The 12,997-nt window shown below is 36.5% G+C and overlaps 3 protein-coding genes across 5 annotated transcripts; 1 reads left to right on the top strand and 2 right to left on the bottom strand.

Moving 5' to 3' along the window:
- Nucleotides 1-18: 18 nt before the first annotated feature.
- Nucleotides 19-3,024, top strand: LOC9325348 (BRCA1-associated protein). Of its 2 annotated transcripts, none has more exons than XM_021034722.1 (12): nucleotides 19-334; nucleotides 445-560; nucleotides 682-790; nucleotides 894-1,017; nucleotides 1,165-1,262; nucleotides 1,352-1,458; nucleotides 1,553-1,799; nucleotides 1,897-1,950; nucleotides 2,105-2,248; nucleotides 2,356-2,420; nucleotides 2,511-2,565; nucleotides 2,653-3,024. In XM_021034722.1, exons 1-12 carry the CDS (start codon nucleotides 116-118, stop codon nucleotides 2,815-2,817), a joined length of 1,503 nt encoding a protein of 500 aa, XP_020890381.1. In that variant the 5' UTR covers nucleotides 19-115; the 3' UTR covers nucleotides 2,818-3,024. The 2 variants fall into 2 exon arrangements, with proteins under 2 accessions (XP_020890381.1, XP_020890382.1); XM_021034723.1 differs by having other exon boundaries at nucleotides 268-334; nucleotides 429-560.
- Nucleotides 3,025-7,052: 4,028 nt separating this feature from the next.
- Nucleotides 7,053-7,975, bottom strand: LOC9323885 (ethylene-responsive transcription factor ERF084). The gene has a single exon (XM_021035806.1). It carries the CDS (start codon nucleotides 7,911-7,913, stop codon nucleotides 7,089-7,091), a length of 825 nt encoding a protein of 274 aa, XP_020891465.1. The 5' UTR covers nucleotides 7,914-7,975; the 3' UTR covers nucleotides 7,053-7,088.
- Nucleotides 7,976-9,457: 1,482 nt separating this feature from the next.
- On the bottom strand, nucleotides 9,458-11,936 carry LOC9323884 (F-box/LRR-repeat protein 14). 2 transcript variants are annotated; one of them, XM_021035804.1, is made up of 2 exons: nucleotides 11,437-11,936; nucleotides 9,458-11,081 (listed from the first exon to the last, which is right to left on the bottom strand). In XM_021035804.1, exon 2 carries the CDS (start codon nucleotides 11,054-11,056, stop codon nucleotides 9,653-9,655), a length of 1,404 nt encoding a protein of 467 aa, XP_020891463.1. In that variant the 5' UTR covers nucleotides 11,057-11,081; nucleotides 11,437-11,936; the 3' UTR covers nucleotides 9,458-9,652. The 2 variants fall into 2 exon arrangements, with proteins under 2 accessions (XP_020891463.1, XP_020891464.1); XM_021035805.1 differs by lacking the exon at nucleotides 11,437-11,936 and adding an exon at nucleotides 11,173-11,430.
- Between the last annotated feature and the right edge of the window lie 1,061 nt (nucleotides 11,937-12,997).

Genomic DNA, 12,997 nt, shown 5'->3' with positions numbered 1-12,997 from the left:
TAATGACGTGTCAGAGTATCATTGGACACTAGTATTATTGACTACGAGAGATCTCCGTTTCGACGCCGTAGTAGTAAAAAGCACGAGACTCGTCTTATTTCTTTGGCGGCAAGAGATGATGATGCCTTCCACTTCAACCATAATCGCCGGTGAAGAATCGGTAGTACTACCACCGGTGGCAAGCGTTTCCGGTGAATCGTCTATGTCCGATATGACTCAGACAGTTCATTTTTCATCTGGAAACCCTAGAATCGGCGAGACTCGCGGGGTCATGCATCTATTTTCCGACGATGCCGTTTCGTCGTCTTCTTCCTCCTCCTCCTTGAATCTCCCTGTAAGGTTCCTCAGATCCGTCTGAGATTTACTCATTCTTCCGGTTTGATTGCATCGATTTTTCCACCGGAAATATATGATTGAATCTGGAATAGTTTTGTTGTCTTATAGATTGGAAGGAACCCTCTCGTTTGCGTTCTTGGGGTGCCCAACCACATGACATATGCAGATTTTTGCCAGTTCTGCGGCTCCTTCATTCAACACATACTGGAGATGCGAACGGTCAGGTAAAAGAAAAGAAATGTCGATGTGATTTGACTTGTATGGATCAAATTCTCTTAACGACACTGTAGATCGTTCGTTCGCTCGATAATGAGTTAGTTTACTTCTGGCTTTTGATCTTTACAGGAATGATGGCATTGAAAATAGATACAGCATTTTGATAAGGTTCGATAGTCAGGAATCTACCGATACATTCTACCAGCATTTTAGAGGGAAACAATTCAACTCTCTGGAGGTATGGTATTTGTTTGAGTTAACCTATATTAGATGTATATATACGTTGAATATGAAATCAATTGTATCTTTGTGACTGATTACCTGCTGCCAACTCTATGCAGGAAGATGTCTGTCACCTTCTTTTTACTCTTGATGTTCAGTTTACCGGTTATAGTGGATCCATTGACCATACACAGCCTTCTGCTGCTGGCCCAATAGAGCAACCTACTTGCCCAGTTTGTCTTGGTAATTTCTTAGCCTGAATTATTGAAATTTATGCAGAAATATGGCTTAGTCTAGCTCTAGAAAGTGTAAACATAGGTATTAATAATTAAGATTGACAGTATCTCTCTATGTTTGGTTTCGGTATATTAATATATGCTCATGTTTTAGAGAGATTGGACCAAGACACAGGTGGCATTCTCACAACCATGTGCAATCATTCCTTCCATTGCTCATGTATTTCTAATTGGCCAGATTCTTCTTGCCCAGTAAGATTCTTTTATCATTTTCATGCTCTTTTAAAATTTTATTCAATATTTCTTTACAGATCTTTATGGGTGTTGGTTTTTATTTTCAGGTTTGTCGATATTGCCAACAGCAATCTGAAAATTCAGTATGTTGTATTTGCCAAACAACGGAAAATCTCTGGATGTGTGTTATCTGTGGGGTTGTTGGCTGCGGAAGGTATGGACTTCATTTCCTGCAATCACCATAGAGACATGTCTCCTTCTCATCTGTCCCAGGTTAACCATTTCGCTTTGTCAAATACTTACCGTAGGTACAAGGAAGGACATGCCAGAAGGCACTGGGAGGAGACAGATCATTGCTATTCACTTGAGCTTGAAACACAACGTGTTTGGGATTATGCTGGTGACAATTATGTTCATCGGCTTATTCAATCCAAAACTGATGGCAAGCTAGTGGAGTTGAATTCTCATGGTAGGCTGAGCAAGGATAGTTGTGGAAGCTGTGAATATTCTGACAGTGGAATGACTGATGCTCTCCTGAACAGCAAAGTGGACATGGTAGTGCTTTATGATTCATGTTTTTATAATCCTCGTGTTCAAGTTTTGTATTCTTAAGTTAATTTAGTGCCTCGTCATTTTTCTATCCAAACCACAGATCATTAGTGAGTACAACGAACTTCTCCAGGCACAACTAGAGAATCAAAAACAAGTAAGCACCTATCATGTTCGCCTTTTGTTGTCTCGATAATTACCAGTCTCTTGAAGTTTTCATCGTCTGCTTCACGTTATTTAAGTGTTAATTCTGTCTACCAAAGGGATTAAGATTTTCTTTTTTGATTTTCTATCATTTCCTCGCCCATTAGTATTTTGAAAAGTTGCTACAAAATGTCAAAGAGGAAACGGAACAGAAAGTCTCGGAAGCTGGGAGCAAGGCAATAAGCCAGAGACTGCAGAAGCTGCAGACCAGGTTTGACAGATGTTTAAAAGAGAAGCAATTTCTTGAAGATGTGAGTATCTAGCTTTCATTTTGAAAGTTTTTCTTGATGGCATATTTACAAAGTAACATCTAATTACATTTCTGTAGAGTATTGACTTGTTGTTTTCTCATGCGTAGTTGAACGAAAATCTTGTGAAAAATAAGGACGTATGGAGCACCAAGATTACAGAAATGGAGGAAAGGTAAATCATCTCCTTATGGGAAATTGTGCTTATTCTAGCTTGTGAGACCAGGCTCCATTTTTCATTAATGGAAACTTCCCTTTGATTTAGGGAGAAGAAGGCAGTTCGGGTAAAGGATGAAAAGATTGAGGGCTTAGAAGAACAGGTAAAGAAACATCTATGGACAATACAACCCCCCGTGTTATTGGTTATATAATAAAACACCTATTAAATCTGTTATTCACGCTCTCAGCTTGGAAAACTAATGGCCCAAATGGATGGTGAGAGTGAAGTCTCAGAGACGAAAGAGGTCCAGGACGCCACTGTCTTGCCCTTGCCGACCACCAGTAACTCTTCTTCTGCGTCAGGGAATGTTATACATGCAAATAAAAAGAAGAGTAACAGAAGAAAGGGTTAGATCAAGATTCAGGCTCCAATTTTTAGAACCATCGCTTAGGCTAGTAGACTAAAGTTGAAGCAATTTGACGACTGTGAATATCTCTAGAGATCTAACTATTAATTCGTGTTATGATGTGTGCAGCCCCAGCCCAATATATTTAGGAGCTTTTTGTTAAAAAAACATTTTTGGCCCATTATTAATGAAAACAAAGTTTTTCTTACTCAATCTGTTGGCTTTTAATAATAAAATTGTTATTTTAAATATTTAGGCCTTTTAAATATATTTTTTTAATAAAAAAATTATGTCTTTTGAAGTATAATTTTTATATCAGTGACAATTTTTAAAACAACTAGGTTGTTTATCGCGGCTTGTTGCATAATTGTTATCATTTGTGTAAATAATAAAGAAAGTTTTAGAAAATATAAAATAAGACAAAAATAGTTATATTTTAAGGATCACAAAAATCATTATTATTTTTTAAAATGAGTTAAGTGTTAAATCTATATTACGTGTAAACATGCCAAACTTCGAACACTAAACCTTACGGACCAACTAAGGATATGTTGCCTAGGCGTGGTTAGTTTTCGACATTTTTAAAATGTAACATTTAAACTCATTTTTAAAACGTAATAGTGAAATTAACATGGTTTTAGTTAAAAAAATTATTTTCTTAAAGTTGAAGTGTTAAATTTTAGTGAAAATAATTCTTATTTTTAAAAAATGATTTGTAAGTATTAAATTTTAGTGAAAATCATTATTATTTTTTAAAAATGAATTTAAGTGTTAAATCTATATTACGTGAAAACATGCCGAACTTTGAACACCAAAGCTTACGGACCAACTACTAAGGACAAGATGCCTTGGCGCGGTTAGTTTTCGACGTTTTTAAAATTGAGCATTTAAACTAATTTTTAAAAAGTAATAGTGAAATTAACATGGTTTTGGTTAAAATTTATTAATTATTTTCTTAAATTTTAAGTGTTAAATTTGTTTTAAATTTTAGTGAAAATCACTGTTATTATTTAAAAATGAGTTTATGTGGTAAATATATATTACGTGAAAACATGCCGAACTTTGAACATCAAAGCTTACTGACCAACTAAGAACAGTATGCCTAGGCGCAGTTAGTTTTCGACGTTTTTAAAATTGAACACTTAAACTAATTTTTAAAAAGTAATAGTGAAATTAACATAGTTTTAGTTATTAATTATTTTCTTAAATTTAAGTGGTAAATTTGTTTTAAATTTTAGTGAAAATCATTATTATTTTTTTTTAAATGAGTTTAAGTGTCAAATCTATATTACGTAAAAACATGCCGAATTTCGAACACCAAAGCTTACAGACCAACTACTAAGGACAGGATGCCTACACATATGTCAGCAAGGTGGTAGCGTGAATCCCCACCAAAAAGAGAAGAAGAAAGGATCTTATTTGAGAAACTCATGTATTTATGTAATTGGTTTATCTTTTTAGAATAATTAAAATTTAAACAAAAAAATAAATTAAAATAATATATTAGAGAAACTGTGTGAGTTTCTAAAGAAAGGGGATGCTTAAATAATCTATATGAATCCATGTTTGTGTCTGTTTTCATAATTCATATCACTCTGACTAAACTGATATACAATTGAATGAAAAAAAAAAAAAAAACTGATATACAATTGATTCATATCATTGCATTGTGGAATAGAGGACTTCATGGTTGAATATTCCACTTTTATAAGCCGTTTTCTTAATTATTAGCTAAACTAACAGTCAAGAAAACACGTAAACCGACCGGCCATATCATAGTTATAATTTATTGCAATCTGGAAAAGTACTTTTAATCAAATTATGACAATTGGATATATTTTTAATTATCTTAGTCAAGATTTATACTTTTTTTTTAACAAAGTCAAATGGACTTAATCACATGACTAAAAACAACATCTCCGATAAAGATTTATACTTACTTGACAAATTTAACGAATTGTCTACAGCGCCCGCCGGAGACTACACATGCAGAGAGAGAGAAGAAAAAAAAAAAGTTTTGGCCAATGGGAAAAGTATTTCCTTACTCAATTAAGACCAACAGCTACTTTTGTCGAGACTCAGCCTATTATTATATTTACGTACCAATTAAAACACCAAAAACTGACAGCTAAGCATTCACATGATAATAAACTTCCTTAACCATTTTAAGGTGTATATACATATAACGAAAATTATTACTCAGATAGAAGAAACAAACACTCAAAAAGAAACAAAAAAAGCAGTCTTCTTGTTCTTTAAGTCTAGAGAACAATGTTTTCAGGCGTTGATAAGACGGTGGAGGCGCTGCTTCACGGCCAAGATTGTGCAAACCACCTGAAGATGCAACTTGAAAACCACGAGACGCGCTCTCTTCAAACAGAGGTTCTCGTTGAGACCGTTCTTGATTCTTTCTCCATCGCTCTGTCCTTTTTCATGAGCATCACTTCCCGACACCATGAGTCTTCTTCTCAAAACATGTTTTCGAAATCGTTAAAAAGGTGTCAATTCATGTCGACTTTGAAAAACCATATATAACACAATTTGCTCGTTGCCTAGCTTTTGAATTGTTTGATGTTGCAGAAAGAGTTGTGGAGAAGAAGGTTTAGAGAACTATAGAGATGTCCTCATCTCCGTTCCGTGACAACTTTTCCTGGAGGAAGTACGGACAGAAAAGATCAAAACTTCTTCCTATCAAAGGTTAGTAATTAGTACAAAAAAATAAAAACAGAGTAAATTTTCTTCTCTGTTTTTGTGGCGGACACTTGTCTACTACACGGTTGATTAGGCTAAATTATTGATAATCATTGATTGCAATTGTCACAGGTGTTACTATCGTTGCGCTTATGCGGATGACCAAAATTGTCATGCTACACAGCGAGTGCAAATGATCAAAGACAATCCTTACTGTTTATAGAACCACTTATGTGGGACAACACATGTGTGAAGTTGCTGCTTTTTCACAGCCTAATGATGATAACACATACGGATCCAAGATGATCCAGTTCGAGAAATTCAAGGAAGCTTCCATGCCTGAATCACTTATGCATCAACTCGTATTATGATCACCAAGAAACGATGGTAGACGACACGAGCCATATAATGAACCAAGAATGTGATGATAACGAGTTGTTGATGGAAGATGACCAATTCTGGGAGAATGAGTTTCCTCCCTTTTCTCCTGGACATATTATGTTCTTGGGCGATATTGATGCTTTTGATAGCAAACCTTGTCAGCTAATCGAGTGGGAGTTGGACTTGGTCTAGTGACGAAGTTCTAGGATCCACCAAAATGGTTGTGTTGTCTTAGAGCCCCCCTAGTTCGTGTCCTAGTTGGGAAAAGCAAACCGGCAAATCCGATAGAATGTCTCGGTAAACTTTAACAAAAAAAACTTGTCAACTAAATCAGCTCATGGTGGTCTAATGGCTCAAGAATTCACATTAATCGAATCTCCTACTACAATTACAATCACGGTTGACCACTGTAAACGTTTTAATGGCGAAAATATTCGGTTTTTTATAAGTCATGGTGGTCGTAATGATAAACAAGGTTTTATGCTGATACATATAACGCGTCTCATGACACAACCATAAGAATACGGATCATGGGCACGTGGATTTAGTGTCGAATGAATTCTCCTATGCAATCACGTTTTGTTTTGTAACTTAGTGAATGGCCCATGGGATTCTCAGTTTTGGGCCGAATCAGTGAATTAACTTTTGGGTTCACACATTGACGTATTTACATACACAGATGTATATATGATGACGGTGTTAGTGTATGTGCAAAGAAGTTCCCTATTAGTATTACTTGCTCAACTTTGTAGCTTTCAGTTTCAGCTAAGCGTAGCTAATAACCAGTTCCTAAAGTTCTTCTGCAGAAACAAGACCTATATAGTTCACTATTTATCAAAAAGTTACTGATCCCATGATTCACGCACCCAGCTTCTATATCCTAGGTTAATAACTACCTCTATATGACCCAACAATTCATATTTTATTTAGACACTGGAACTTTAGTCAGTTTCATTTAATTTTAGACCAATGTATAGTCATGCTTCAAAAGTAAAACAAACGGATAACATCAGTAGGTTACGATTTATGTCCAACAGACCAAGATTATGGCCTCTTGTTTCATTTCACCAAAAACCAAAACCAAAATTAAGTACGTAAAAAAAAAAAAAAAAAAAAAAAAAATTAAGTACGTACTACAACAAGAATAACAAAAAACAACAGAATGCTAATGAAACAACTTAAACTACTCAACTACAAGTGATTTATCACTTTCTAAATAACCCTAAACTCAACTTCAAATCAAGCTCTAGACCCATTTTTTCAAGATTATCAATAGAAGTAACCACATTTACATTACTACTAGAAGAACTTGAGGTATTGGTATTACTGAACAATTGTGCAACCGATGTGACTTTAACACACTTCCTCACATTCAACCTTTTCTTCTTCCTCCTCCTCCTATTCTCTTCCGTTGTAGACGACTGAACCAGAGCTATTTCCTCCGGGAAAACCGGAGGAATCACGAAGTTGGTCTTGGCTTTCGTCCCTCTAAGCCTTCTCGCCGCCGCGTCATACGCACGCGCCGCCTCCTCCGCCGTGTCGAACGTTCCTAACCAGTGTCTGCACCGCCCTATCCTGTCTCTTATCTCCGCCGACCATCTCCCCCAAGGTCGTTTTCTCACTCCCATAAATCCTCCGTTCTTCTGCGGCATCTTGCGCCCCCGCTTCACACCACCTCCTGTGGTCTCCGTCGCGGGAAAGTGATCAGAGACTTTGTTGTTATCACCGAAAAGAACATTTTCGCCTACCACGGCGGCGATGGAATCGTCCATGACCCTAGGCGTGTTTTCGGGTTCTGGTTTTGGGTTAGAAGAGAAAAGAGAAGAAATACCGAATGAACTAGTGGCCCCGTTAAAGGGTATTTTCGTTGACAACACATTAGAAAACGAAGTGTTGGTTTCGAAGAAGGGCATGCAGACTAACGGCGTCTCTTTGGATAACCCGTAAGTTTCGAAGCTTTGACGGGTTTCATGCATGGAGCTTAAAGGAACGGAATATTGGAGACGGTGACCATCAACGGTGTTTTCCATCTTTCTTTTATGAAGGTGAGAAATCTTCTTCTATGCAAAATGTTGGGTTCGTTACCATTTTATAATGCGGATAAATAAAGAATGTTTTAATTACTCACTCCGTTTTCGAATAGTTGTCGTTTTAACTATATGCATACAAATTAAGAAACTATTAATGTTGTTAGTTTTTCAATATAAAAATATTATTAATTATCTACCTAAACATAATTTAACTAATAGTAAATCAAGTTGCATAATAAAAATAAATATAAAAAAAATAAAAAAAGTAATAAATTTTGCATCGAAAACTGAAAACGACAACTAATTAAAAACAAAAATATTTCTCTAAAACGATAACTATTCGAAAAGGAAGGGAATAATAATGGTAAATTCATTTGAAAAGTTTCTTTTTTTCCCTAATTAATACGACTATAAAAAGATTATGGTAAAAGTATTTTGGTTTAGTGGGACAATTAAAAGATACTGCTGTCAATTTCGATGAGACAGTAAAATCTTTTACATTTATGCGCATCTGTCCTTCGCAGTGCCAAGACAAAGTTTGTACCTTTTGTTTCCAATAGAGGTAGACAGACTCTTAAATTTTAATCTTCCCTTTATTTATTTTTCAAACATCTGATTGATATTATCGAATCTTGGAATAAAGTAAGTGACATGGACTACATTGGTCATGGAAGAACAAGGAAATAATTATAGAATTTTGATCCTAAGTTGAATTAGTCATCATAATAATTGTATGTGTATCTGAGATGATTTTCATTTTCTTCAAAACTAGGATTATTGTTGTCGCAAATGTTATCAATTTACATAAATTCATACTGATTTACAGCAACAAATTTCTTTTGCGAAGATGTATATGACAATTCTTGCAGTTGCATCATACGATATGAGTTGGGCCTTGACAAAGAAATAGGCCCATTAAATTAAATCAAACGGCAAATCGTAGTCCAAACGATTTGACTTGGTCGAATTGACCTCCGTTTTGATTCCGTAAGGCGCGTGATCCCTTCATTGGACTTATGCTGGCGTCAGCAGACACGATTGTTTGATTTACAATTTCGCTTCAACTACTTCTTAAGCTAAAAAAATTAGCAAATATCAAAGGAATCATTATAATAAGCTATTAGATATGGAGTACTTGCTAGAATAAAACGTCACTGCATAGTTGACTATCTTAAAAATCTGTTAGAAAAGGATTTAGAATTACAGGTTTCAAAGGTAGATGTGGTCTTAGTAGACAAACAATCATAAAATTTGACCTCAGAAGAAATTGACCTTAGAAATGAATACTTTGGGAAGATGTAAACAGTTTGGGGTTGAGATGGTAAAAGTTATATTACCGACAGAAGATCTTTAAAATGTCTTATGAAGTCAGTCCCAGTTGAACAGAAGATCTTTAACTGATCAAACAAGTACTACATGCGTTTTGACGTATAACAACAATTGCGAAATATGGAAAATATCTCAAAAAAAAATCTTTTAGAATGACTTTGATATTAGTTCATGGATTAGAAAGATATCAGTCAAAAACTTTATGACGCTATATCTATGTAACCAGTCATTAAATCAAAGAGTTATAAGTTATAACAACATTACATCATTCCATGAGAGCCCACCACACCTTTTATTATCTGAAACTTGATCGTCATGAGGCATTAGTAAATGTCTGACCCCAAGACCGATTATTTTACACAGCAGTAAAAAAACGTATGTGTACACGGGAAGATAATAATAATGCGATCTCAGTACATCCATGACAAATCTTGCTTAAAAGATACAGACGTTGCAGCACCATGAACACCTCTTCTTGAAACCTGAGGACAATCTTCGACCACAAGCAACTCTAGCTTGTGCGATCCAACAAGTGGTCTCATTCCATCGTCTGTGACTCCCAGACATTTTGATAGTTTCAATACACTGAGAGAAGGAAACTGGCTCGCCAGAATCAAACCCTCGTCGCTCACTTCTTGGCATTGGACAAGCTCTAAGATCTCTAGATTCTGAGCTGAACATAGAGCCTCCATTCCCATGTCGTTGAAAACGCACACGTGGTCAAGAGAAAGTTCGCGTACTGGGCATTTCTGGATCAGAGTGATTATCCCCTGGAGGGTGAAAGAGAAGAGGGAAGGGAATTCACCGTCTGAGAAAGAGATCTTAAAAGATTCGAGCTTTGAGCAGTGTCGAGCTATGGCGCTGAGGCTTTCATCGGTTAATCTTAGGGTGATGTTGTTTAAGAGAGGCAGAGTGAAATCGGATGGGACACGGAGCGAGATGCTTCTGAGGTGTTTAGCTTTCTGAACCAATGCTATGATGTCTGAGTCGCTGACACCGGTACACATATCCAGATGAAGCTTCTCCAGGTTCTTGCAATTTCTCAGTACACAAGCGAGCCCTCTACCGGGAGCTATGATGCAGTTACCAAGGCTGAGCTCCACCAGACTATCACAAGGAACCAACTGTTTCGGCCACCGTTCCACATCCAACTGATCATAAACCTTCATGTACCTGTAATTGGCATCAACCTCAAACTGCAGACTTGTCAGCTTTCGCCAGCTATTCCTCAGCTTGATCAAATCACCTTCCCCAATGGCTCTGCAGTTTTTAATGCAGAGTTCTTCTAAAGTTTCAAGCTTTCCGAAATACTCCAACCACTCTACACTTGCAACGTTTAGGCATCGAATGAGGTGAAGTCTCCTGAGTTTCTTGCAGCCTACAGCAAGTGACAAGACACCACAACCAGTGATCCTGGGAGCGAAATTTAACTTCAACGAAGAAAGCTCTAGACACGATGACAAATGGCGAATGCCAACATCGGTGATGAAGGTGCAGTAGCTGAGAGTGAGATCGGTGAGAGAAAGACAGTTTGTGGTGAGGACAAGAAGGCCTTGATCGTCAAGCTGTTTGCCAAGTTTTGACATCCAACCTGAGTATATAATCTCTACTTTGGATAGATTTGGAAACCTCCTGCAGAGAGAAAGCAATGCATCGGTTGCAGGAACTAAACCGCAACCGATCCGAAGAGAGTATCTTTGGTCGTTGTCTAGGGAATAGAAACGCCTGCATGATAGTGAAACCGAGTTTCTGTCATTGGTAGTATGAAGCTTACTGAGAATGTCCCAAACCAAATGATCTGGCAATTCATCCATTGTGTGTGTGGGTGGGTGTGTCTATCTGTGAACAAAAAAAGATACAAAGCCAAACATGTCAGTTGTTAGTAAGATTAAAATATTCTTCTCATAATAAATTACAGATTGAAATTCACCACAAAACAGAGCTTCAACGGAACACAGACACAGAGATCATGAAGAATACCAAAAGGCATTTGAACCCCAACAATGAACACTCAAAAGTTCCCAGTAAATAAACGCATCAGAGATGTCCAAATTTTGTCAAGTAATTCCCAAAAGCAGATATTTAGATTCCTTGACCGAACATAAATGAATAATCAATCAACCAATCAAGAATTTTATTGATGATTCATCGATTACAGATACACACAATATCAGAGAAAAAAAAAAGATCTCACCGTTGATCAGAAGAATTTCGGAGAATATCAAAAAGTAGAGACGGTTTGACTTTCCTTTAAACTCATCAAAGATCAAACGATCGTTTTTATTTAATTCCCCCAATTCGGCGTCGGATAAGGACTAACGCCGGACGGGAGATAGAGGAATCTTTTTTCTTCTTTTTTTTAGCTCTCTCTAATTTTTGTAGCTCAATGGGCCTTTCGAGTTTTAAAAAGGCCCAATAGCTTAGTCTAATGGTCCTATAAGGCCTTTTAACACTTGAGTCTAAGTTAAACAACAAAAGTCTTCTTCTTCTTTCTTCTCGACGCTTCTTCTTCACCAAAGACACTCCTCTGCTTTCTTCACAATCTCTCATCAATCTTCTCATTCAAGTTTGAGTATTAATCAAGGTCTGATTCCAACACCAACATCATCATGTCCATTATAAACAGTTTCTTGAGATTTGGTTCAGAATCATCATCTCCATCTCTTCTTTCCTTCTCCATAATGAACATGTGTTTGATTGGAACGACCGAGAGAGAGAGAGAGAGAGGTATAATGATAAATAGATCGTCCCGGTCCCACATAATCTTACCGTTAAGATTAGATTATCACCGTGCGATCTCAATAAACGATCCAGATCTCTCGAACGTTCTCAGAGATCCATTTTTTTTTTCTTTTCTCAACTCCAAATAATAAAAAGAATTAACCGTCGAAGAAAAAAAAGGAAACAATCGAAAGTTTCCTTTTTTAAAAAAAAAATCGAAGAACGTTGTGCCTATAAAATACTCAAGTGAAGGCTAATCAATCTCCAACATCATCACTCATTCTCTTTTCTTCATCTTCGAAACCAAAACCAGAGAAGAAAAAAACCATCTTGTTCTTTATGCAATTCTCATACAGAGAGAGAGGCTCGCCGATGATCCAAGTAGACTTTCATGAATAAGAGAGAACGAGCCGATACATAAACCGAAGAAGCCAAAAAGCTCTTGGGCGAAAAAGATGGCGTTTTGGAAACCACGGACTGATGAGAAACCTCGATCGTGTCGAAGAAGGAGGCATATATAGTCCTACAATCTCGCATCCTCTTCTTCTTCTTCTTCTCCTAGGTATAACAACTTCTTCTCTCTTTACCACGCTACAACCATCATCCTCAGGTTTCTTCTCTCTTCTTTGTCCTTGGTTTATTTGTTTTTTTTTGCTTTTCTAATTTCAGGCTTCTTAGACCAATAGGCAATATTTTGATAGGAGGACTTAAAGGTTGTGAATTTGGATATGGTAATAGTCACTTGCTGACATATGTGCAACCTTTTATATATGTTGTAGTACCTACAAGAAGCTGGATAGGCTCAAGGAAGCCGAGTTTTTGCTTGTACCAGCCAACACGTTTAGCTATCCCGGTTTGTTTTTCGTCCATGTCACACAAGCTGCACGAGGTATTGCTGCTTTCTTAATTTACTTTTTTTTTTAATAATTGGCTTTTTCCAAGAAAAATATAAGAAAGGTTTTCACTAAATTTAACTAAATTTTCCCTACCAAAAAAATTTAACTAATTTTTAAAACAAATTTAATACTTAAACA

The sequence above is a fragment of the Arabidopsis lyrata genome, assembly GCF_000004255.2.
Source record: "Arabidopsis lyrata subsp. lyrata unplaced genomic scaffold ARALYscaffold_2, whole genome shotgun sequence".
NCBI classification, from domain to species: domain Eukaryota; kingdom Viridiplantae; phylum Streptophyta; class Magnoliopsida; order Brassicales; family Brassicaceae; genus Arabidopsis; species Arabidopsis lyrata.
The sequence above is the reverse complement of the archived record's forward strand: the minus strand, read 5'-3'. Positions and strand labels throughout refer to the sequence as shown.